This window comes from Podarcis melisellensis (assembly GCF_964234715.1).
Source record: "Podarcis melisellensis genome assembly, chromosome: 7".
NCBI lineage: Eukaryota > Metazoa > Chordata > Lepidosauria > Squamata > Lacertidae > Podarcis > Podarcis melisellensis.
Window position 1 is genome coordinate 41,266,935 of NC_138539.1, and position 27,799 is coordinate 41,294,733.

Genomic DNA, 27,799 nt, shown 5'->3' on the forward strand with positions numbered 1-27,799 from the left:
TTGTGAGTCTTCACTAGAAGACATTTGTTTGAAGAGTAAGCTTTGCATAAATTCAAGTCTACTTTGATTTTCCACAATTTTGAAACTATTGTCTTTTCCATTCTGCATTGCTTGCTTCAGCTTTTTCTTTTTAAAAAACATAACTATAATACCTTGGAGTAGGTTTCATAATAAATATTTTTTTTCTCCTCTTAATATTGTGCATGGAGACATAAATAGATACTCTGTTTCAAGGCAATTTACCTGCATGATCAGAAAGCCAGTCTTAGTAACAGGAGAATACACTTAGTAACAGGAGTGTAACCTAAATTTTAGTACGTAGCATTTAGTGAAGTGTCATAAGATGCCAATAAACCTGCATTTCAAAAATATTCCATGTGATTTTGACAAAACACAGCCCTTCTCAATATACTTATTGTATGGAGAAATCACACTTGTGATTCGGGCCTATTTTGGATATAGTCCAGCCACTTATTGTTGCTTGAAGCTCTTATTTTTAAAGTCCCACAGATGCCCAAATATACAAGGTTTATGAAGTCTTTGGTATGTACTTATACATGGCTATGTAACTTCTGTTTTTTAAAATTATGTAAACTTGGTTTACGAGTGGTTCAGACATTACTTGGCCAGCACAATTCTACTAAAGGTGAAACCAATCAAAAATGAGCCTTAAATTTATAAGCTCCTTTTCTGACTTGGTACTCCTTTCCTATCTCCATCCTGCAGTGACCCAAAAGCTGTCTGGCGAGACAGTCCATGAGCAGGTAGGGTCTCAGCCTGCGTACCAGATGGAGCTGGTAGACAGCTGCCCTGGACACAGAATTGATCTGCACCTCCAGGACAGCTGTGAGTCCAAAATGACTCCCAGGCTGCACACCTGCACCTTCAGGACCAGAGAGTCCCCCACCCCCGCCCACCCCCTGTCCTCCCAAAACACTACTTTTGTCTTGTCAGGATTCAGCCTCAATCTGCTAACCACCATCCATCCTCCAACCGCCTCCAGGCACTCACACAGGACCTTCACTGCCTTCACTGGTTCTGATTTAAAAGAGAGGTAGAGCTGGGTATCATGCGTATACTGATGAACATCCAGCCCAAACTCCCTGATGATCTCTCCCAGTGGCTTCATGTAGATGTAGATCTCTCAGCAGCCTTTGATACCATTGACCATAACATCCTTCTGCACACGGCCCAGGAGGAAGGAGCAGAACCACTGTATAAGAGTGCCCCCAGCTCCTCTAGACAGTCCAGAAGGATGTTATGGTTGGTGGTATCAAAGGCCGCTGAGAGATCCAGCAGAATTAGGGCCAATCACTACAAGTGCGGAAGGATTTGTTGGTAGTGTAAATAAGCACTCTGAAAAAAACTTTGCTAAATAATTCCTGTTTCTATCAAATATTAATCATGGTAATACGGTAGTAGTTCTTCTGTTTCTATATTTTAGAACTGCTATAAAAGCCAAATATCTACACTTTAGAATAATAAATAAAAAACTGAAATACGGAGAATACTGTTTGTTGTTGTTTAGTCATTTAGTTGTGTCCCACTCTTCGTGACCCCATAGACCAGAGCATGCCAGGCACTCCTGTCTTCCACTGCCTCCCGCAGTTTGGTCAAACTCATGTTAGTAGCTTCAAGAACACTGTCCAACCATCCCGTCCCCTGTCGTCCCCTTCTCCTTGTGCCCTCCATCTTTCCCAACATCAGGGTCTTTTCCAGGGAGTCTTCTCTTCTCATGAGGTGGCCAAAATATTGGAGCCTCAGCTTCAGGATCTGTCCTTCCAGTGAGCACTCAGGGCTGATTTCCTTAAGAATGGATAGGTTTCATCTTCTTGCAGTCCATGGGACTCTCAAGAGTCTCCTCCAGACCATAATTCAAAAGCATCAATTCTTCAGCGATCAGCCTTCTTTATGGTCCAGCTCTCACTTCCATACATCTCTACTGGGAAAACCATAGCTTTAACTATATGGACCTTTGTTGGCAAGGTGATGTCTCTGCTTTTTAAGATGCTGTCTAGGTTTGTCATTGCTTTTCTCCCAAGAAGCAGACGCCTCTTAATTTTGTGACTGCTGTCGCCATCTGCAGTGATCATGGATCTCTCACTGCCTCCATTTCTTCCCCTTCTATTTGCCAGGAGGCAATGGGACCAGTGGCCATGATCTTAGTTTTTTTTTATGTTGAGCTTCAAACCATATTTTGCGCTCTCCTCTTTCTTTAATTCTTCCTCACTTTCTGCCATCAAAGTTGTGTCATCTGCATATCTGAGGTTGTTGATATTTCTTCCAGCAATCTTAATTCCGGCTTGGGATTCATCCAGTCCAGCCTTTTGCATGATGAATTCTGCATATAAGTTAAATAAGCAGGGAAGCAATGTCATAATCCTTTCCCAATTTTGAACTGATCTGTTGTTCCATATCCAGCTCTAACTGTAGCTTCTTGTCCCACATAGAGATTTCTCAGGAGACAGATGAGGTGATCAGGCACTCCCATTTCTTTAAGAACTTGCCATAGTTTGCTGTGGTCAACACAGTCAAATGCTTTTGCGTAGTCAATGAAGCAGAAGTAGATGTTTTTCTGGAACTCTCTAGCTTTCTCCATAATCCAGGGCATATTTGGTCTCTGGTTCCTCTGCCCCTTCGAAATCCAGCTTGCACTTCTGGAAGTTCTCGGTCCATATACTGCTTAAGCCTGCCTTGTAGAATTTTAAGCATAACCTTGCTTAAAATCCACCTGGAGCAGGGACCGGCAAGCTACTCCAGTATCCCTGCCAAGAAAACTCCATGGACAAAAACAACAGAGAATACTAAGAGATCATAAAATTTAACTCAATGTTATTATTTTATTTTTATGATTATAAGTTGCTTTAAACTGTTTTAAATATTGTTTTTAATGCTGTTCAACTGCCCTGGAACCTTAAAGGTGAAGGGCAGGTAATTAATAGTAAGAAAAATAATAGTTTAATTCTTCTAAATGGAAAAATCAGTATATTCCAATATAGTAGAGGCATGAGGGGAAGTAAAAACAAATCACATGCATTTCTTCTTTTAATTTAATTTAATTTAATTTATTTTTGCTGAAAACACAGTATCATAACATTGACCTATTTGGTCATGCTCAAGCTAATCATGTCTAAAACTTTCCCAGTGGGGATGAGCTTGTTCACTTCCTGTCTTGCAAGATTATCAACTAAAACTCAGTCATATATGCCCATAGTCTGATCACTGCAGCCCACCATAGCCATCCTCTCCTGCAGTGAGACCACAGCAGTCTGTGACATACCCATGAGATTCTGTGTCAGGAACCCATCACTTCTTGTGTCATCTTCCAAGACTTGTTCAATTGTTTACACATTAAATTATACCAAATGCTGTTTGCAAAAGCTCTCTTTCCTTTCCCTCCTCTCTCCTTTGTTTGCAAGGAACTGGTTTGTCATACTGAAATAGAGTTTATGTGCAGTAACAGCCTAATAACCCAGCAACTTTAGTCACTTATTAAAGTCAAGCATGTGTCTTTGTTTCATGTTGCTAATGATGTGGAACCATAGAGGCCCAAGTATATTTCGCCTGGACGGTGTAGAAGCGAATGCTGAGAGCTCATTACTTGGCTCCCCATTGGAATCCTGCAGGCTTCTGCTCATTGAGGAGACTGTGGGGGCTTTGACAGAATTATTATACTGAATATTTTTAGACTCATTAACTATATCACCAAAGCAAAACATCTCTTCCTTAGATGCAAATGGTCGCAGATTCTGTAGCTTTGCTTTACTTATTGCAGGAAAAAAGGATGATGCTTGAAAACAAGTTAAGGAACGGACTTTCATGCTTGAATCTTTGAATTTGTGACATGCATTCAGCATGCCTAAGCCCCATTCAACTTATTTGAGCCATCAATATGTAACATCCTCATTAAAAGATGTCCACATTTGATTTCAGAGATATGCAACACAGTCCTATGCATATCTGCGAAGTAAAGCCCATTGAGTTCAATGGGACTTACTCCCAATTAAATATAAAGGATTGTGGCTCTAAGCAAAACATGGGAGTATATTTAATTGTCAGTGTACTGGAAGACGCAAATATCACCAGTGTCAAAGTCTCAATTCTTCAACATCAAGTTGGATGCCTGATTATTGTCTTCCAAAGCAACTGCTCTATTCCAAACTTAAAAATGGAAAGCGTAATGCTGGTGGTCAGCAAATGAGGTTGAAAGACTCTCTCAAGGCAAATCTTAAAAAATGTGGTAGAAACACCAACAATTGGGAAACACTGGCCTTCTAGTACTCCAGTTGGAGAACAGCCTTTACGAAAGGTGCCATGGACTTTGAAGATGCTCAGATTCAGGGCTAAAGGGATAAATGTGCTAAGGTGAAGGCACATTTGGCAAACCCTCACCATGATCAACTCCTGCCCGCTCCTGCCCACCATGATCAACTTGAAGGACGTGTGGGTCCAGAATTGGCCTCCACACTCACTTATGGACTCACTGTTAAGACTGTGTTCATGAAAGACAATCTTACTCAGCTACGAGTGATCGCCAAAGAAAAGGAGCATTTAGTAAATAAGGGAGTAGGTCTTAAAATTATACCAGTATATTTCAATTCAAAATTACGAAACAGTATTATAATCTGCTAAAACAATTAGAGATGTTTGATTTACAGGTTGATCCTCTGGTTGTCTTCTCAGAAGTCAGTACCACTGAATTCAGTGAGGCTTTCTTCCAGTTCATATCCAGGATCATAGACTCATAGAATCATAGAGTTGGAAGAGACCACAAGGGCCATCGAGTCCAACCCCCTGCCAAGCAGGAAACACCATCAGAGCACTCCTGACATATGGTTGTCACTCTGCTTAAAGACCTCCAAAGAAGGAGACTCCACCACACTCCTTGGCAGCAAATTCCACTGTCGAACAGCTCTTACTGTCAGGAGGTTCTTCCTAATGTTTAGGTGGAATTTTCTTTCTTGTAGTTTGGATCCATTGCTCCATTGTCAGCACTAATCATTCAAAAGAAAAGTAATTCTAAGTCTATACATTATAGCTTTTTCTTTTTGTCTAACTATTCTAGCATAAGCATTATACAGTTTAAAACACATCTCACAGCTACAAACTCTATTCCAGTAAGTGGTTAAAAGATGAGCACAGCATCAAATATTGGCCTTTATTCCTAATTGTAATTATTGATATAAATTATAGTAAACCTACTTTACTATAGCTTTTTCTGATTTAACATGGACTTGAAGAAACAATTATGAATACCCTAAAATTATTTCTTAAGAAGAAAAACAAGACCATACATTTATGACTTGGTATGTTTTACAGGTTTACTCTGAACTGTTTAGTATTGGATATTTGTATATTTTGTTGATTTGGTAGAAATATTTCTGTATGTTTTTGCAGATTGTTTTTATATACAGTGCTATGCAGGCTTTTTATATATGTCCTGAATAAGTGTAGGAATTCATTTCAAATGCAGAGAGAGAGAGAGAGAGAGAGAGAGAGAGAGAGAAATATTGTATCTTTTAGCCATCCTATCATGAATGATTGTACCAGATTTCCGTTGCTCAGATGAAACTGCAGCTGTTTTGATAAGGAGGAAGCACATTGCTATATTTGTGGTTCACTTGTTGCGCTAGCTTTCTTTGACAATGGTGACAGTGCCTCTATACATCAAGAAATTATTCTCCCTTTTGTGTCTGCCAGGGGTCCTAGAGGGAATACTTTATATTGGAATCATGTTTCCCTTTGAGATTTTGGCATTTATACAGCAGTTCTGATCAGGAGCCCATTGTCAAACAGCTCTTGTAAAATATTAAAAGAAAGAGTTGAAAACCTGTCAGATAAAAAAAAATTGAATTGAACTATGTACTTTCATCAGATGAGGGCCACGTCTGTCTTTTCCCAATGAGCCAGCAATTTAATCCATAATGGATGCAAAAGCATATTTTTAGTTTACTAAACATATTTTTCCATATTAGGGGCATTGGGATGGGGATAGCATGCACAACAATATCAACACATATTATATCAATGATGTTTTCTGTCAAAATGCTGAATGCCTGTTAAAGGAGCCTGAATGGAGCCTCTGCTTGAGTGCAAACGTGTCATCAGGGAAGGATCTGCAGTCTTAGCTGGGATTGGACTTAAGGGCTCATCCAACAAGTAGTAGAGGGGAAGTAGACATAGCCAAGACTAATCTGATAATTCAGATTAGGGGATCAATAACCTGGAGGTTTGTTCCTTGCCAGGTATGGAGTCTGCTTGGGCTGAATTCTGTTTCCACCTAAGATACTGTATTTTTTTCCTGAGGCATAAGCTGCAGAAGGGCTGTGATGCCTCTTGTGACCTCTGAGGCTAACATAGTGACCCAGGAAAGTAAAATAGAAACCTATGTTGTCTTCCTACATCACTATGCTATCCTTATACTGAACCAGATTATTTGTCCACCTTAAGTATCACCTACACTAACTTGCAGCATCTCTCCAAGGTGTTAAACAGTGGTATTTCTCAGCTCCAGCTGGAGATGTTGGGTATTGAATCTGGAATCTCTTGCATGCAAAGCATGGGCACCACTACTAAGCATGGGCTGTCCTACCCCTAAGAGCAGTGAAAGTAGGAAAGGACTTTTGGAAACAATGGGAATTGTGATCTTTTCATGTTCTTCTTCCTCCTCACCTGCAGAAGACTCCTGTGCCACAGCTCCTTCTGTTACCACCTGTGCATTAGGATGTTAGGTAGCTAGTATGCAACTTAACGCTTTAGTTTGATATGACTGAAATTATTTTGTTTCATCAATAAAACTCCTGGTTTAACTGATACCCATTTTGCCTTGGATCGTTCAAGCAGCTGCCAACCACTACTGTTGCCAAGTTGCAAACCAGGGGAGGAGGTTGTATCTTTAAAAGCATGCTGCTGTCGCTTCAGAAGTTCACACTACACTTTCACTGTGGTTGAAGGACAGAGAGATTAGTCAGGAAGGTCAGTTAAGGAAACAGCAGTGTCTGGCTTGCCTGATTTATACACATTGCTTGTAGAGAGACATCTAGAGGCCTTCACAGGGCAATTGTCATCTGCTTTTGACTTCACAAGCCACTAGATGTCTCTGCACAACTGAGGGCGCCAAATGGGGGGAAAACTTGTCTCCACCGTTTCATTGATTGACCTTTCTGCCTTTATGATCATTCCTGGACAAAGACAGGAGACATGTGTCTGCAGTGACCAAGGAGCCACAATTCTCCTTCCGGATGCAGTTTAGCAATCCCACCAACCACTGAAGTCTTTAAAAACTCACTTGAATGCAATTAAGCTTCCTGCATAGACGAAGAGGGGAAGAGAAGAGCAATAAATTGGAAACCACAAATGCCAACTGAAAAGACTGTTTGTGGACATAGAAGTACCTCCAGCCCCCTAGGTTTTAAAGACAGGTTGGGGTAGTGAAAGCCAAACCAAAGAGGACAGCATAAAATATTGGCTGGCATAGTCACTGTCATAAAAGTTTCGAGTCACACCAGAACAGTTATGAGAGTGACAAGCATATGAAGTCATCCAGAGAAGTTTTTGGACCATGACACAATCTACCAATCCAGCTGCATAGGCAATCCACAAAAATAAAACCAAGCTTTAACCATCTACAGTTCTGTGGCAGTGCTGCTCCCCACACCCCCAATGTTATTAATTTTATGCAATCACATAAAAGCATTCTCAAAACATTTGTTCTTATTCCTGACCACTTTAAAGCTCTTTCGTTTTGTCACCATCTTTTCTCTGAAAATGTATCTACAATAATGAAGATAGGTATAAAAAGGAAGAAGAATTAAGATTAAAATTGTGATAAAAACCCCAAAACTTTAGACTGACTGACTTTTCAGAGTTGTGTTGTGTTGTTAAATGGAACTTGCCAGAAGGAAAATAAATGGGGAACATACGGTAATTCCACAATAGGCAACTGTTTAGCTAGTGTGGTGTAGTGATAAGTGTGTTGGACTTGGACGTGTGAAGCCCCACTTGGCCATGAAACTCACTGGGTGACCTTGGGCCAGTCACAGCCTCTCAGCCAAAGCTACCTATAACCGCCCTGACGTCGGGGGGCGGGCGGGCGTTATAGGGCAGTATAATAAATATATTACATTACATTACATTACATTACATTACATTACATTACATTACATTACATTACATTACATTACATTACATTACATTATATTATATTATATTATATTATATTATATTATATTATATTATACCTCACAGGGCCCTTGTGAAAATAAAATAGGGAGAAAGAGAACTGTGTATGCCACCTCAAGCTCCTTGGAGGAAAAGTGGGGTATACCTGTAAATATAATAAATAAACGGTTTGGTTATATTCAGCCAATGAACAGAACTAGCTCCTGCTCATTTTTCAGATTTATCTATAGGTTTTGGAACCAAAATGCCAGGAAACAATGCTCTTACAGGGCTATCTGAGGAAAACATTGGGAACATCTCATGAGGAAATGCTTTATGTTTTTTTAATTCAAGGAACTGTGGCCCTCTAGAGGATCCAACAGGTTTTTCTGCTGTTGCCCTTAGAAACACTCCCAAGGGTTTTGGAAATCAAGAGGCAGCTCCCTAAACAGAAACATTCTCCTCAGTTTTTTGTGAGTTCAGAGAAGGGAGCGGGGAAATCCTCAGCTGAAAGACAGCTCCTTTGTTTCTGCCCACACATACCTCTCATGCCCCTTGAATTTCCGGGGTGAAGTGGGTCTAACTTCTTCACAGAAGAAAATTCTGGACCTCTGTTTCCTCCTCAGACGGCACAGCTCACCCTTCAGTTGGGTGGGGGAGGGGAGCCTGACCACATTAAGCTCTTGATGTTACAAAGCACAACAGCTGAAATGCCAAGGTTGCAGGTTCGATCCCTGTCTGGGACAGCTTCATATTCCTGCACGGCAGGGAGTTGGACTAGAAGATTATCAGGGTCCCTTCCAACTCTATGATTCTGTTATTCGTATTGTACCAACACGGGTTGTCTTGGATTTGTCTCACAATTTGTAAACACACACACACCAACATTTCTTGTCTGCAAGAGGGTGAGGAGGCCCTTGCTCGCCTCAGAAAATTTAATTCTGATGGTCGGAGGGTGGGCTGTCTAAAGTACCTTGTTGTCATGCCTTGCGGGTGGTGTCCAGAGGTTGGGATTTCAAGGGGGGGCAAGTCTTATCCGGGCAAAAATGAAGCCTTTAATTGTGCGTAGTGATATAATATGCTTGGCTGGAGGCTGCTGCTAAGGATAGTCCAGATTTGTTAGTTTTCCTCATGCTAGCTTGGTGTGAGCAGTAGTGCAGCTAGGTAATTTTAGGTCCTGTGTTGGGTAGTTTCATGAGAGGGGCCCCGTTAGACAGCCATGTGTATTTCAGTTGTGAAGCATACAACTAAAATTTCTCTCCTCCTGCTGCTCCACTACCACCCATTGCTTTACAGTAGCTTCTACAGCCCTGATTATGTTAAAACAAAAACAAAAGGTATTTATCAGCTCTGATTAAAAATAAAAATATTCTGAGTATGCTTTGTTTTCACATTTTGAACTCAATTAAATCATAGCTCCACTATGCTTACAAGAATAAAATGGGGTTTGTTTCTGCTGCACTGATACTAAACACATTTACTTGAAAATAAACACCATTTATTGCTGGGGGGGGGGATATATTCCTGAAGTAAAATGAATAATAAAATGAACATATGTAACCATATAAAATTCTGGCCAGCTGTCCCCGATTAATAAGAAAGAAAGGATTTTGCAGCAGCCAGAGTTGGCCCCAGAGGACACCAGTATCCTCATGCCAACCTAGGAGCTGATGCCAGACCTGTTGCCACTGCCCCCATCATCTGTTGCTCTCTGGAAGTAATTTGAGAAGCCCTTAAATCCTAGCTGCCCGCTAGACACGAGCAAACTCTCTTATTGTTAGGCCTCTTAATGTGAACTGCTAAATGAATTGCTTAATAGGAGTATAGTGCTACTGGATATTATTAACAGATCTGTTGGTATGTTTCATGCTCATTTAAACCTTTTATATGTCAAAATGTCTGTGGTATATTATAGTGTATTGCTTTCATTTGGCATGGCTATGGTGTTTGTTGTACTCAAGTTATCATCTGTGAACACAATGTATTTGTAGAAAACGTGGTAGATAAATTAAATTTGACTGTAATCAAATAATTCAATTTTATACTTCATAATACATTTTGTAAAGTGTACCTTAGATTCAGCTACACCTATTTGTGAAATTCATTTTAGTTACATGATGGACAAGGAACAGAACAACAGGGAAAAAGAAAATAGATAAGTTATGTGGCCGAGGATTGCCAATATACTTCAGTGTGAAGTGCCAGGTACTTAGAAATATTGTAGGAAAGCTTCTTGGCTGATATCTATGCATGTGTGAGTAGTGGAGGAAATTGTTGGACTGTGGATTTTCAGCAACAATTAACCATGTAATAATATATATAATTATTTAAATCTATGCTTTCTGTCTTGAACCCTTTTCAGCTGAAGTCTTATCAACTGAAATAAATAGTTGTTATGGTCTGCATGTTTTAACTGAATGCTATAAATTCGCTGACTAACAGTGCAACCCAAAGCATGATTCACTGGGGTTACTCGCAAGAAACAGAGGAATCGGGGATGCGGGTGGTGCTGTGGTCTACACAGAGTCTAGGGCTTGCTGATCAGAAGGTTGGCGGTTCAAATCCCTGCGACGGGGTGAGCTCCTGTTCAGTTCCAGCTCCTGCCCACCTAGCAGTTCAAAAGCACGTCAAAGTGCAAGTAGATAAATAGGTACCACACCAATGGGAAGGTAAACAGTGTTTCCATGTGCTGCTGTGGTTTGCCAGAAGTGGCTTAGTCATGCTGGCCACATGACCCAGAAGCTGTCTGCGGACAAACGCCGGCTCCCTCAGCCTATAGAGCAAGATTACTACGCAACCCCAGAGTCATCTGCGACTGGACCTAATGGTGAGGGGTACCTTTACCTTTAACAGAGCAATCAACCCCCAAGTGGTGGTGTCCCTCTGTCCAGTTCCATTGAGCTACACCAGACTTTGCCTGCAGGAGGCTTCAACTGCCACAAAGGTCCCTGCAGAGCCTGCTGAAAGTGTGGGAAGGTGGAAACTAATGCTGATGGCATCCCCATCAGTGGTTACCAGCAGAACGCCCCATGTGGTATTTTATTGCAAGGAGTGCAACTGCGCTGGATGATCGTAAAGCATTCCAGCCACTGCTGATGTGCCCAATCCAAGTTTCTCAGTTGCACCAGCCTGGAGCTCGTGCACAAAATATGGGACACACACACACACACAAACAAACCCCTTCCTTGCACCGTGGCCAGTGTAAGTAGTGATGGTTCAAATGTGGCCGTGACTCTGCCATTCCACCCTGCTGCTCCCAGCCAAAAATTAGGATTACTTCCTAATACGGTATAGGGATGCATCCTAAGGCTTTATTGACATATATAAGATTGATAACTTCTTAAAATACAACCCTAGTCAACAACTGATTAGGGTAGAAGGCCACATAGTGAAAGGATAGAAAGGATGTTGGTCCAAATCTCCAAATTCCATTCCCTCAGATACTGCCAAACTGTGTTGCTACGTTCCTCCACACCCATTTTTTCCTCTTGTTTCAATGTGAGGGCAAAACTGTTCCCTTTAGAACACAGACTTGGCCCAAGGGCCTCGTTGGTAATTACTCATTAGTAATCCTCAAGGATTACTAGTTGGTAATCCTTGAAATAGAGTATTGTAATAAAAAGTACAACATGACTTCCTATCACATAATTTTATTTTATTCATCTAACTAAAAACAATAAATGTGCTTGTTGTTTGTTTGTTCTTTATTGTTTTATTTGTCCCCAGATTATGACTATACTGTATTAGGCAGGATTTACCTAACCAGCCCTGTCAATGGAAGCCTTGCCCAAGGACCTCTTCTTGCGCAATGGGGCTTCCCCTCTTCTATTTCTCTGTGCACCTCTACTCTGAAATTGTCTCTGGGAGGTCAGGAGAACCCCTTGAACAGCATGAGTGAAGGGGAGAGGCAGTATTTTTCCACCTGGCAAGCTGAAATGCTTGTGCAGATGGAATAGTTGTAAGAACATGGCATTGAATTCAACCCAATATGTTTTTAGAAATTTACATTAGGAATTTCATTCACCTAGAAAGCAAAATATGACTGGTTATGATTCCAGCAAGATGATATTATATATAGCCGGAAACTCTATCACTATGGATTATTTTAACTTTAAAATAAGAGTTTTCGGTTTGGAAAAGAATGTAATCTATTAGAAGGGAACATTTATAAAATGAGATTAATCCATGATCTTCTGTCAGTGCTATATAACCTACAGATTAGCATGAAAATAGAATTGTGATCTACTATACAAGCTTGTCAGAAGGAAGGAAGCACTACTGTCAGGGAGAAATTGTGTTTTAGAAAAATGCAAAATGAGGATATATTAAGGGAAGATTGGAAGCAATCACAAAAAGACCATCAGAGTTTTAAGAATATTCAGAAAGCCATATGAAAAGACGGAGGATATGAGTGTGTAGAGTAATGAACTATCTAAATGTTGAGAATCATAAAAGCTAAGAGTGACCAAACAATGTATTTCTGTAGCATATGGGGAATCTTTTTCAAACCAAAAACTGCATTACCAGTGGTGCCTGGTGCCCATTGAGACCTGTAGGGCAGAAGACAGGGATATCAACAGTTGGTGGAGCCAGAGCCAATGACAGGCAAAGATAACCAATTCCCATTCTCCTCTCGGATAAGTTCTGTAAGGGTATCACTGTGACGGAGGACATGAGTAATGTGCTGTTTCCTCCTCCTTCCACAGCCTACCTGAATTCTAAGTTTGAAGGAAGAACCCTTTTGACATCGGAGTTCCATTAAGACAGTCCACCTGCTGCCAGGTTTATACACCTATGTTGAGTGGTGGAGGAAGTAGGTGAAACTGCTTAATTGACTCAATCAACTGATGATGACAACCCTTCAGTGCCATTATCCTCATCTACTTCCTAAACCTCCAGTCTTCCTAAATATTTCTAAACCCAGGGACGTCAATAATATCTGGGCTACACTCTGAGTAAGCACCAGACTGAAGGAACTAGGTTTGAATTAAAAGGGGTGAAATAGCACTATTAGCTATTATTAATGCAATATCTCTGCATAATCCTACCCAGCATCTCAGTATGTGTTGAACAGAAGAGGTATGGATAGGACGCTCACAGGAAAGTTCCCAGAAAGGCCATAGATACCCACCCATAAATATGGTAACTTCTCAGTTGAGTCTGACAAGAACATGTGAAGCAATTCAAGAACAGTCTTATGAATGCCTACCAGATCCCACAGATATTGTACCAAAACCTCATGATCAGCTACACTGAAGCCTGTAGAAAGGTTTAACCGGGCTTATTCTTGTTGATCTTCATTTACACTAAGTCGTTTATTATTATTATTATTATTATTATTATTATTATTATTATTATTATTATTATTATTATTATATTATTATTATTATTATTATTATTATTATTATTATTATTATTATTATTATTATTATTATTATTATTATTTTATACCCTGCCCATCTGGCTGGGTTTCCCCAGCCACTCTGGGCAGCTCCCAACCCAATATTAAAAACACAATACAGCATTAAATATTAAAAACTTCCCTAAACAGGGCTGCCTTCAGATGTCTTTTAAAAGTAAGGTGGTTGCTTTTGCCTTGACATCTGATGGGAGGTCGTTCCACAGGGCAGGCCCCACTAATAAGAAGGCCCTCTGTCTGGTTCCCTGTAACCTCACTTTTTGCAATGAGGGAACTGCCAGAAGGCCCTCAGCGTTGGATCTCAGTGAAGCCACTCTTTCACGTATACAGGACTGAGGCTGCTTAGATCTTTAAAGGTCAGCACCAACACTTTGAATTGTGCTCGAAAACGTACTGGGAGCCAATGCAGATCTCTCAGAACCGGTGTTATATGGTCTCGGCGGCCACTCCCAGTCACCAGTCTAGCTGCCGCATTCTGGATTAATTGCAGTTTCTGAGTCACCTTCAAAGATAGCCCCACGTAGAGCGCATTGCAGTAGTCCAATCGGGAGATAACTAGAGCATGCACCACTCTGACAAGACAGTCTGCAAGCAGGTAGGGAGGGTCTCAGCCTGCATAACAGATGGAGTTGGTAGACAGTGGTGAAGCTGCTTGCTCTGCTATCTGGGGCAGAGAGCAGGCGGGGTGGGGCTGGCGCCCCCGGCGCGTGACATGCACCTGGGGGGCATGATGCGCATCCTGGGGGCGTGGTACACGCACATTCTGGGGGCTGTGCAATCCTAGTGCCATGCCTGGTTGAAAAGTAGAACTGCAAGAGTCTCATTGTGGAAAGGAGGGCCGAGTAAATGTCTCTATGTAAGGAAACATTATTATGGTTTTCTTGACCTCTTTCTTTCTGTCATAATACCAAGGCTGGGATCCCTACAGCTGGAACAAATCAGTGGTGGACTTTGCGGTCTCAAATTTCAGTGGCAGCCTGCACAACACCAAAATTCAGTGCCCCCTCCTCTTGCCTTCCATTTTACATCATAGTTGCAACACCTCCAAGGCTCCGCACCCAGTGCAACCAAACTGGTTGCAATCCCCTAAATCCGTCCCAGAACAGATGTTAGAGTGAGCATCAAATAAGTTTGGGAATGCACAAAACTGAGAATTCTTGGGAACTGGATATCAATATTAAAGGCTTCTTAGTCATTGTGCCTTTTTGTCAGATTTGGAGTTTGGACAGATATCATAATAATGAACCAGATTAACTCCACAAGAAATCATTCAAGGGAGGGTGTGCATTTGTATACATGTAGGATGTACACATGTGGCTTTTTGTGTATGTGGTTACGTATCTCTGACCGGTTTGTCTATAAAATAGAAGTAAATTATTGCTGTTTAGCTGCCAATTTAATATCTGTGAATATATACATCATTGTTTTTAAGACATAATTTTGCTAAATTTAGCCTCCCTTGTTAATATAATTGTAATACCTGAGTAGACGGTGTCTTGCGTGCTTTGGTGTGATTTTGATAATATTGAATACCATATTTGTTCAACTAATTACTACAATATCTTATTGATTTTCAACATCCTGCTTTATTTCTAACACATTTTGATTTTGTAAATGGTACACATCCCTAAAATTAGATACCACAGTGCATTAAATTATAATTTCTTTTCTACTGTGAGATGTTTATCATTTTGATTTTGGAAGTACTTGTACCTCACAATAAGAATAGATTAAATAGATGATTGCTCTCCATTGCAGACTAATTAGCTGACCGTGACAAAGAAATCTGCTGAATTTTCTTTGGAGGAATGAATATAAATGAAATTAAATTTGTCACTGGTTTAAATTGTATTATTCATCTGTGTTCTATTTTCATTCTGTCCTAATCCAGGGATAAGAGATAGAATCCTGACTTTTCTCTGATATTTCATTATTGTAAAATTGAGATGAGAGAGGCACACTTACTTTCTGACCCACTTAGCATTTCAGCGAGTAAAAAAAAAAGGAGTGTATTATCATCATTTCACATATTGGGATTCTTAACTCTACCCCCAGTATTCAGCACCTAGGCTGCAGGACTGATAAACAACTATTCATTAGCTACACTTGGTCCCCACTGTTACTTATCGTTTTATTCCCTCTTGTTTTCAGGTTCCCAAAGATCTGGGTCTGAATGGAAATTTCAGTGTCATTACATTACTCATTCATGACATACTAAAAGACTACACTTCGCACATGAAGCATCTCAGTGCATGTTTTATGCCAGTACTAGAGCACTTGCTTGGTATGCAAAGGTCCATGTTCAGTTCCTGGCCTATCTTGTTTGGACTAGAAAAAGTTCCAGTCCAAAATTGTGAGGAGGCACAACCAGTTAATGTAGTCAATACTGAGCTAGATTGGCCAACTAACATAAAATATATTCCTTATCTGTTGCTGGGCGCACTAGTTATTTTTGCAGAGCCATGTATATTTCAGTGCCTACAGCTATAGGATAAGTCTTTATAAGAGATACATTTTTAATAATACTAGCTGGATTTGACAACAAACTATATTCAAGCAAATTTTGTGTACCAACTCTCTTAATCTTTACAAAATTGTATCGGAGATAGAACCTGATAATAATGATAAACAAGAAGGAGACTTGAATAGAACATTTACTAGCAAATATATATTTGCAAGACAGAACAAGGCTCTTCTGCTTATGTTAATTTTAGAGCACATTCCAACTCAGGTTTCTTTAAAGTCTTAGTAAATAGATGTATCATGTTCCAAACTATTGGTGGCAAAGAGCTGGGGGGAAATAAGCAGATTCCAGGTAACACAGGGACATTAATTAATTAACCAGCCTAATATATTTGCAACCATCATCTCACTTGCTTATTATTCACAATATTTAATTATTTCAGATATTCCATGAAAATAATGTAAGTGACCTGCCTTTTACAAGTGTTATGAGCCCCATAGGACACCCAGTGCCTGAGTGTAGGTAGGAATGAACACATGGAGGAGAGAACTTTGGGAGAAATACCTTTGGCTTTGCCCCCTTGGTCGCCTTTTTCTTGCATGTAACCACATTCCTTATGACGTTACAAATGAAATTTCTGAATCCACCAAAGGGGGCGGAAAGCTCTTAGAACTGTATTTGGTTTTTATATAAATGCCAGTGAACTAAACATGGGATTTTCAACAAGGAAGTGTAGCTGGTCATGGGGCAAGTCAAAACTGGCCACCTTACTTTCTAGGAGTACCTTCAGTCACTTTCTTACTGTGCTCTTAACAATTTAGACATTTCTGATTGAAGTAAACCCTAATCAGCAACACTATCAACCCACATGGTGTGGGCAGTGTGAGGAACAGTACCACATTTAGGATGGTGTGAGCAGTTCCCTCACACAGTGTGCCAAGCCAAAGGGGGCACAAACTAGTAGTAGTAGTAGTAGTAGTAGTAATACCTTTCTTTATAAAGGTACCAATGAGAAGATCCATAAAAAAGCAATTGTACCAAAATGAATTATTGTGAAAATAAGAAATGGGGGGGCACCAAATGTCCTTGCTCGGGGTGCAATATTACCAAAGTCCACCCCGGTGAGGAATTATTCTTCTTATCAAGTCAGCAGTCGCCTTTTCATTTAAAGTTTCATATATGATTTTAAGAGCATTAAATCATATACTAAGAAACCAAATTTCTAGATTTTAAAGTATTTCTTCATGTGTTATAATTATTTTATATTGCTACACTTCCCAAAGCATTCTAAGTTCAACCACAGTTATGGGGACTAAAATGCTGTTTTCCCTCACTACTGCCATTGGCTTTTCATCATTACAAAAGTATGTACAGGTTGCTGACAAAAGAGCTTTATTTAAATGAGCTGTAAAATCTTTAACAACAATTCTAAGTGGAACAGGCTTAATAATAAAGAGATATCTTTTTACCTATGCACTTGGAGTATTAGAAGATAAATATTAGCTACATTTTGCTCATAATTCTGCCATTCTTGCTTGCCTTGCCAAAACCTGTAGAGTTGTTTTGTCAGTGTTTGAGTTATAACAATGAATTGTACTGACACGGCTTATATCATTTACTTAGTATGCAACATCTCATTGCATTATTAAATTAATATGGCACATGTAGGATTATCTAATATGTTTAATTATTATTTTGGAGAGAAAAGGGCAGATTTAGAAAGATCAACATTTTCTGCATGGTTTTTTAACCCTTAATTCTTCAACAATCCTCAACGGATTTGGTTTCAATGGAAACCAACATTAAAAATCTAACTCTATGGGCACACCTAAAAAGGTTCTTTGGGCCTAGTCAATGAAAGCAAATGGTGCCAATTAGCTAAATGTTCTGTTGTGGAAAACGCCAACTTCCAATGTGGCAATTTCATAAAACTTGGCTAGAACAAGTAAAGGATATATGATGGACCCAAGACCCAGGAAATAACATAAACATGGAGAGGAGGAAGAAATTATAAAGAAAAGATCATAAACTTTCTCTAAATACAGATATAAGACAGAATTGTTTCAAAGATATGACATGATGGCATCAAACTTCTGTAATTATCAGAGCCAGTATGTTATTGGCTCAAAACTGGAAAGTTGCATTACTCCCTCCCTGGAAATAATGGCTTAACAAATTTTGGGATTTAACTATAACAGCAAAAATAATGATTTATCTTAGAGCAAGAATTGTTAATAAATATAGAAATAATTTCTGGTAAAACTGATTGCCCTTTATACAATATTATCAAGAAAATACAAAAGACAAGTAGGTTTGGAATTTTTTTTAGAAAAAATGTATTTTTGTCTTGATTCTTATTTATTTATTCGTATTTGTATTATAACATTATGATTTGAAGTAATATTTTTTGATCAGAGTTTTTATTATTGGTAATAATTGTCAAATAATTCAATAAATAAACACAACACCTGGAAAAACCTAGAAGTAAGACATGGGTTGGCTTAGTGTTAAGTTTAAACTCTGTCTTGCGGTTTGTCTTGCCCCAAACAAACACAAGATGTAACCATGGTTTGTTTGGTTTTTTATTTATTCTGATTTGTTTGTCGGTAACAAACCATGAGCCCAGGTTTGCATGTAATGCAAAGCCAAACTATAGCTTAGCTCTGGGTAGTATTGCAGCAGCAGGGCCAGGAGACAAGCAAAAAACCACCCTTTTCTCACTAGGCACCAGCACACTTGCCTGTTCGCAGTAAAACCATGGTTTGGCTTAATGTGAATGAGGCCCATGTGAAATATTGAAATATTAATTTTCAGCATTATAGCTGGTATTTTGTATAGATTTTCAAAGATGGTATTGAAGACGGGAAATTATGTGTTTCTCAACTCCCTTGAGAAACAAAATGAAAATGAGATTTGGACACGGTACAATGTATTGGTCGCCAAAGAACGCTTCCCTTCTCTGATATAAAGACATTTTTATTCATGCATTCATTGTGGTATTGATCTCAATAGGTTTGAAAACTTCCATAGATACATTATACCATTGTTTTAATGTGGTTGACAACCATGCTCAGAAAGGTTGTGTACTGACAATAGTGATTGACATTTTACTGAGAGTACTGTAGCATGACTAAATAAAAATGCAGCTTTAAAATCTCTTTGATATAATTGGTTCCCATTAGCCATTTTCTACATTAGCAGTGTTTTCCTCTCCTGCAACAAACAAATGTGGCCAGGATCCAACCAGTATCTCCTGTGGATTTGGGCATGCCCAGTGTTACTTTTTACTTCTTACTTTTCTTTGAACTGATAGATCCTTATACCATATTGCAAAATGCTCTTGAAAGTTTTCCTGTGTTTCAAATGTGACTCAGAAGTTTCACGTGTGGAAGCTGATGTCTGAGCCCCTTTGGGCACATGGACTTAATTACTATCCTGGATATAGAGACGCAGGGGGTTTAAAAGTTAGCTATTAAGGTAATACGTTTGCATCCATTCATTTGAGCTGCATGTAAAACTACTGTGCCAGATTTTTTATTTATTTATTATTTATTCCCAAATTTAGAAGAACTGTAATATAAACAGAAATTGGTTAATAATGTGTCTGCAATAGCTGTTACGTTTAAAACTCATTTAATATTCTTTGTCAAAGTGATTTTTGCAGTTAGAAAGCTATGTAAGAAAACCGGGGTAAGCCCACACTTGTGATTCTCTTTATACAGTATATTGTAACATCTGTGTAAATGTGCATGTGCAGATATAGATATATAGATATGGTAGTGTCACATTCAGCTGCTGCCTTAACTGCAATTTAGTGCAGTTAGATGCTTTCATGTCACATGGTTATAGCTAGGTAGATTAATAGGGAGTTCTATCTGGAAATTTCTTTCCTGTTATTGTTCTCCCTCAGCTGCTGATGGTGAAGTTAATTCTCTTTAGTTTTGTCATGCTCTGGAGCACACATTGCCAAGCTATGATAAGCTTTACAAGGAAAAATGAGCCACAGTGTCCATCAAAGTCTTAAACTTGCATTTTAAACTTTGGCCTGACCTGATGTGCCATTCAAAATGCTTCAAAAGATTATTTTTTTAAGAAAGGTTCAATATGTCCCGAGGCTATCGGTTTTGAGTTAAACTGGGTGAAGTAGAAATATTTTACTCATCAGCTTTGCAGTCACAGAGTTTGCCTCAGCTAGAACAAAACTGCTGAGGCATTTAGAGAAAATTAACCCCCCATCCTGGCAGCCAGATGTGACTGGTTTCTGATGAATGCACATGAGTGGGCTGAAAAATCAAGAGACTGTGAAATTCCTGTCAGGTCCGTACAGTGCAGAATGGGCTATTGACTGCTTTCTATATTTCCCTCCATCATTCTTCTTGAACACTGCCATTAATTTCCTCTCCCACTCTGACTTATTTTTTCCCCTTTCCTCTTTTAGCTCTCTCGGCTGCAAAGGAAGCTGCACAGGGTATTGGTGGAGTACTTCAAACAGCGAGCCGTCTATAGCCAAGCTGGGCTGGCGAAGTTCCAGGCAGCCTCTCATGAGAATTTTCAGAAAATATTAGCTGTGCAGGTAGGTGATTGCAGGGAAGTAGGAAAGATCATTCTGATCTAGATTGAAAAGCAAATGATGGGTAGTGTGATGAAGCATTAAAACCATATCCCATCAGAGTTTTGTAAATTTTTAACCTCTTTAATAAACTGAAATTGCATGAAGGATGAATCCAGTAGGCTAGCATATGTACCACAGATAGATATTTTCTTTAAAAGAGAAAGTTGAATTTTGTTCTCGGCAGCCTTTACAATGATCATTATACAAATACGTTTATTTTTAACCATTGAAAAACAGGCATTAACAGTGCAGCTAAAATATTTTAGAACACACTATAGCACATTCCTTTCTTTACCTCTTATTGACACAGAAAGCAACACTTTTGATTTTTCACATTTTATTCCTCTAAAGAAAAAGAAGAAGCATAGATTACCCATTTAGCTAAAGATCATCACTTTACATATTCTGAGGGGTAATGGCATTACAGGAATTAAGGAATCCTGGTGTCATGGACACAAGGCCCAATCTGATTAAGCCAACGTTATTCTTACCTTCAGACCCAGACCTGGACACCTCACAATAAGAGCCAAACTAAATGTGACAGACTGCCATGTGTAGTCCCCCCTTTTTTTCCTTCATAGAATGTGGGCATAGAAATAAGGGGACTTCTTAACATTTCTCCCTCTAGCAGATTTTCCAGTAACCGTTGTTCCCTCCCAGTCTGCTTTCTCTCCAATCACCCACATCATAGAATCATAGAATTGTAGAGATGGAAGGGACCCCAGGAGTTATCTAATCCAACCACCTGCAATGCAGGAATATCAACAAAAGCATCCATGGCAGATAGACATCCAATCACTGCTTTAAAACCTCCAAGGAAGGAGAGTCCACCACCTTCTGAGGGAGTCTGTTCCCCTGTCAAACAGATGTTGCTGTTGGAAAGTTCTTTCGATGTTTAGTCAAAAATCTCCTTTCATGTAACTTGAATCCATTGGTTCAGGCCCTACCCTCCAGAGCATGACAGAACAAGCTTGCTTCATCTTCCATGTGACAGCCCTTTCGATATTTGAAGATCCTCTCCATCTCCTTTTTTCCAGGCTAAACATACCCCATTCCCTCAACTGTTATTATAAGGCTTGGTTTCCAGACCCCTGATTATCTTGGGTGCCTTCCTCCACACATATTCCAGCTGATCAATATCCTTCTTAGATTGTGGCACCCAGAAATGGACACAGTATTCCAAGTGTGGTCTGACCAAGGCAGAATAGAGCTGTACTCTTACTTCCCTTGATCGGGAAACTATACTTCTGTTGATGTAACCTAGAATAGCATTAGGGGTTTTTTTGCTGCTGCTGCATCACACTATTGACTCATGTTAAGCTTGTGGTCTCATAAGACCCCTAGATCCTTTTCACATGTACTACTGGCAGTCCAGGTACCCCCCCATACATCTTATATTTGTCCAGTTGGTTCTTCCTGCCTAAGTGTAGAACCTGCATTTGTCCCTATTGAAATTCTCTCAACTGGGACAGCAATCCACAATGGGGAATGACTACTGAGAAGGCATTTGCATTGACTCCAGACTCTTCATGTTATGTTTCCAAATCATGTGTCATATTGTTTGACTGATCCTGGTTTCAGAATTATGTGCTAACTCTGCCCCAAAGTGGGTAGCAGCCAATAATAAGCTATTGTTGTTGTTTATATTCGCGTGTCTCGGGAGACAATGGAAGAGGTGCACTTCAGGGTGAAGTCAAACCATTGAAAAGTTATAGCATTTGCTGTGACTGTAGAGACTGATATGGGAGAGAGATGTTTTTTTGCATGTGGGGCAGATTAAGGCATCCAGTTCTGTTGCCACAGGTACACCATGACATGTCTTTTCTCTGCACTCCTCCCAGAGATCATTCTTCCTCTGGTCACTCCTATGGATACATAACCTGACTGTCTCCGGGTACTGCAATCATCTGAAAGGGATTCCCACACATGCTGCCAGCCTTCATGATATATTTGCAGACATCTTTGTAATGCAGCGTTGGTCTGCCAGTAGGCCTAGTGCCTGAAGCCAGCTCTCCATAGAGCACGTTCTTGGGGATCCTGCAATCTCCCATTCTGTGGACATTGCCACAGAAGCCTGGTAGCTCCATGTGGCACGAACACAAACAACCAAGTCCAGCTGGTGCCAGTGGATGTCTCTAGGACACTCACTGTTTTCCCTTGGTAGAGAAGAACATGTTTGTGATGCAAGTTAGCAGACTTATTTTTTTCTTAAATAATTTGTCCTTGAAAGAAAGAGGGGTGGTAGTACCCCTGGTTTAGCACTATTAAGCCTACTGCCACAGACTTTAGTTGTAGTCTCGTAATCCAATGCCAGAGCACATCTTCTAGAGTTAGTGCCCTCTGTGCCCTTGGAAAATGGGACCAGTGTTTACCTGTCTATTGAACAGCCCTTTCATTTATGGTTTCCTTCTTACTTGTCAAGTGATCATCAATTTAACTGCATTTTTTCTCAACAGTTCTTTCACAGGTAAATTATAATAGTTCTCTAGGTGGATGATCTTCAAAGCCTCTTTCATTTCTGAAGGTTCAAGTATTATTACAATTGCCGATAACATTCAGTTGCATCTTTTAGACATGCTAATTTTTCAGTTATTGCTTTACTCTCACCTTGCAGGTATATGGAGTTTGGTAACACTGGTGTTTTAGTAAGCAAGGACTGGTATTGGCTTTTTATTGGTCTTGCTTTTTGCCATTATTTATAATAATGATTTAGAATGCTGAAGATGAAATTTAGGTACAAATCTTCTGTTTTTATAAATTTCCATTTCCTGTTTAATATGACATATTACAAAATACAAGTTTCACTTCTTAAGGACAACTGTGAATTAATTCCCTGATATCCTGAACTTTAGATCAGATTCTGTGGTTATCTGCAGAGAGCAGTGCTCATACATATTTTTCCTGAACCCAAGACAAACTTGTAATGTGCTCTGCTCTTATCTCTCTCCCCCACCCCATCATGATCTCATATTGGTTTTGAAAAAATGAAGGATTGATTGTTCCTTAGCTTCATTTAGTTCCCTTTGTTCAAGCTCTTTATGTTTCTGGCAGTTTGGCATGTATGCACAACAGTGACAAATACTCTACAGATACTGGGATCTAGTGTTAGTTCTCTTATGCTCTCTGGAGACCAGAGGCCTATCTCATGGATGCCATCTTCAGTTCCATGATGGAAGAAAACTTAGATATAAGTGCAAAAAAGAAATATAAAATAATAAATAAATGTACTTGTTTATGTTCTCGGGTATGTAAATCCAATCAGCGTCACTGGGCTTGGGAGAGTGGGAGAGGTGCAGAATCTTGCCTTGTAGACGGCAGCCTGTTCAGAAACCTTGGGTGCAGTAGGTTTGTGAGCATTCTACACATGCAAAAATATTTCTCATTATAACTCCTGTGCATATATAGTAGTATTCCAGTGCTTCTTAGCATGGTATAGCATGTGTTAGGCCCTGCTCCTACCAGCAAGTATGACTCTTAGCAGACAGGGTGGAAGAAGAAACAATCCAAATTATGCAGGAAGCAACCTGCTCAGTGGCATAAATACAACAGATTGCATCTAAAATTATAGACTAATCTTGGCTGCCATTGGACCACTTGATGAAGTACCTTAGCATGACAAACTACTGCAGTTGCAATTGGTACATGTGTGTTCAAATGTTTGTCATCAGAACAGCTTATGGGAGTTAAGGCTTCCTTAGATTGCCTTGGCTGTTTGACCAGTCCTTTACCTACCATGCAGTAGAGAGAGAGATAAATTTGACTGTTCCATTCATATTTCCTTAAATGTAGCAAGATTCATTAAACTATATGAAGTTTAGTGAATTGCAAGAGCCAGCCAAAATGCTGCTGTTGATTTGCTTGAGTGCCTTGTGTGTCTCAGTGTGTCAACTTGGTGGTGCTGTGCAAACAGGGAAATCCTTTGTTCAAGCTTGTTACCGCTTAAAATCCTAGCTAGTTGCCTAATGCTCTCTCTTAGCACTTTGCTGCTACTGTTCTACGATGGCACTTTGGAGCCATTCACAGAATTTGTCCACTTCTGGGTTATGGTCTTTTCTTGTCTTGGCTTCAGCCATCTGATCCTCCTTGAGGGGAAACCTACTGCAGCGTTGCTTCATTCCCTATCTCTTAAAGCATGCCCTCAGCTTGCCTGGCAGCTTTCTGAACATTGCCGCTCCCTATTCAAGGTAAACATAGCCTGGTCTCAGCAGCCAGACTGTTATTTCCCTAGACCACGGCAATGCTAACTTCACACTCCAATTCCCGATTCCCTCTATTTATAGTCTGAATTCTAACCTCTTATTCCTCAGGTGACCCACATCCTCTATTACTAGCTTCACCTAGGTTAGTGCCAACCCAGCATGCCAGAGACCTAATCTTTTAAGTCACTCTGGTTCAAAGGGGTCTCAGTTGTGCTATATATACAAAGCACTTCTTAGAGCCTCTCAGATGGGAATCTGGAATGCCTCTAACAGATAAGGTTTTCCTTATTTAAAAAATATTGCATATTCATATCAGTATCCATAAACCTTTGGACTTCTATGAAGACAGAAATCTTGGAGGGAGAGAGTCCTTATCCAAATTGAACTTAGGTGGTGGTGTGAATTGGATACAAGGTGGTAATCATGTGAGACCCAAACAGTAAAATTAACAGAATGTAACTGGTTCTAATGTCATTAGACTATTTGACCTGATTCAGATGTACTGATATGAGTCCAATAAACCAGCCCAGAATATCAAACCAGGATATGGTTTGATATCCTGTCTTTGAAGAGAACTCTTAACAATTTCCACATTTGGATGTCCAGTGAAACCATGATTTAATAAACCAGGAAGGTTTACCCAAGCCAGTTAACAAGGGGAGGAGAGAGGCCAGGGGTGAGGAAGGGAACACATAGAGAAACTCAGTCTGGTAAACCAAAATTACAGATGAACTGAACTATAAGGTATTTGTTTTCCCCAGAAGTATCAATGTTGGAGCATTTTCTATGTTGGGGAGTTGTTGACAATGTTGTGCTCAAACAGATGAGACCTCAGAGCATGGCATATTTATTATTATGTATTTTGGCTAACCAGACTAGAAACCATTTTTAGATCACACCTTTGGAACATTGCCATTAATAATGTGCTATTAATGTTCTGATATTACTGATGTGCTAGGTCACTTCCATGTGGAATTATATTTTACAATAGTTTCAATTCTGTATTGACCATGTAAAACATATTGCTGTAAAAGAAACTGTGGGTTTGTAAGCTGTCAGTATGCATTTCAAGCCTCTCTTTATTTTTTCAAAGTACCATGTGTGAAACATCAGGAAAATACCACTCGGCAGCTTGTAATGCCAAGTTTGCTAACACACTTTAGGCCAATTTAGCCCCTCCTCTTTTAACCTACATCACAGTTTTAAAGATGCAAGGAACCATTTTTGGCAGCTGCCCTGCTTTTATTGCTTCCTGAATTAATTGCGTCAGTTTAGCACATCTCCAGGAAAAGATGCTTCTTCCATTGATTATAAACATAGCTACTGAACTCTTAACCATGGCTGCAAAGTAGATTATCTTTTAAAGACACTGGTTTTGAAACTTAGACATTTAATTTAATTATCTTTTCTCAGAAGTGTACAAAGCAGTGAGAAACCTCATGTGAATAACATATTCATAAGACAATGCAGAGATGCATTTTTTGCCACAAACTCACTAATTTTAGCTATAATCACTAGCAATGTTTTTGTTTTACAGACTACTATGATTTGGCAAAAGAATAAAATTGCTTTTAAAGTACAAAAATAATTATGAACCACTTGAAATGTAATGTCTGTGTTTTATTTCTCATCAGAATTCATTAGTGTGTAACATCAATAATTTAGCCCATCATTTGCCAACACTGACTTGGCTCAGTAGTTCAATCATGTAACCCTGTAAACTCACTTTCCATTAAAATGAATGTTGCTGACAAAGGATAACTAAAGAGATACTTCATTTATTAGCTAAAGAGATACTTCATTTATCAACATTTTTAAATTAGGAGTTTGGGACCACAGACACTTAGCTGGATAAAATATTTGAAGGGATCTTTACTATACAACTCAAAATGTATGTGGAATCATAGCGTGTTATTCAAAATGACAAATATATTTTTATTTGTGTAACATGCTTCATAGATAGCATGCTTTTCCAGAGGCAGGCAGAGCCACTTGCAAACAATGATATGACCTACCAGGATGACAGCTTGGTTGTCTTGCGCAAAGCAATTATGGTGCAGTGTCTTAATGGAATTAGAACTTCCTTCCTTCCATTTTACTGTAGAGGAATCCATGCTGAAATCAACCCACGCATGACATACTTGTCCTCTGAGTGGCCACCCATGATTCTACCTGGATAGACAGCTTGAGATGGAATGATCCATACTTCACAGACTGACAATGTGGGTACACAGTGAGGTATTCTGATGACTGGCTTAGCATATGCAAAGAATTGACTTCAACCCACACTCTAACATGTGGTTGGAGTGAATCATTGTTTAATCAAACCTTTCTCATACAAAAACACTAAATGCAAACCAATTTATCCTTCAATTTCTAAACAGTAATTTGAAGCATTAATTTGTAAATTAATTTATCATGAAGTAGGCCTTTCACAATAGCCACTATTTTTATCTACTCTAAATTGAATCTTTGTGATTTTTAGATTCCTCATATAGTGGGCCAGTACATACAGAGCTGGAAATTGAGGCATTTAGATGAGGAACCAGGCTATGGGAGAGTCATTGAACTCTATATGGTTCATGTGACTTGGTGCTATAGTGCATCTACTGGACATACATTGCCTAGAGAGCGCTGTTTCTTTACAACCCATATTTCCCACCAAAGCATTATCAATGGAACAGAAGTTTGTTTGAAGTAATTTGCCCTTGACAGATCTCAAGCTTTTTCAGATATCACAATTTTCTTTTAAGTATATGCAAATAGATCATTTTGTGACTTGTCCTAGTAACGAACCAAGCATGTGTGAAGTTTTTACTTAGAATTCTAAGTGTATTTTCTTTAGTTTTAATAGCTGTAACATGCTAAATTTGCATTAGAAATATTCAGAGGCCAGAAGTTTAGTTCACTTTGGCTTATCTCACATTCTACAACCATCCAAAACT

The 27,799-nt window shown here is 39.4% G+C and overlaps 1 protein-coding gene and 1 long non-coding RNA gene across 11 annotated transcripts in view; one reads left to right on the forward strand and one right to left on the reverse strand.

Moving 5' to 3' along the window:
• Positions 1–27,799, forward strand: part of CCDC178 (coiled-coil domain containing 178) — a 135,311-nt gene that overhangs the window by 104,494 nt on the left and 3,018 nt on the right. For all 10 annotated transcript variants that reach the window (XR_014170288.1, XM_081918538.1, XM_081918531.1 and 7 more), the window contains one exon: positions 20,482–20,616. Coding sequence is in view for 9 of the 10 variants with exons in the window: in XM_081918538.1 (XP_081774664.1) it covers positions 20,482–20,616 (135 nt within the window). In the remaining variant the exon portion in view is untranslated. Of the gene's footprint in view, positions 1–20,481; positions 20,617–27,799 lie in introns of those variants that run through there.
• The window catches only part of LOC309373956, a 30,403-nt gene continuing 25,753 nt past the window's right edge, over positions 23,150–27,799 (reverse strand). Inside the window, exon 2 of the long non-coding RNA XR_014170306.1 lies at positions 23,150–27,799. This exon is cut by the window's right edge and continues 2,430 nt beyond it. This is a non-coding gene — a long non-coding RNA (uncharacterized lncRNA).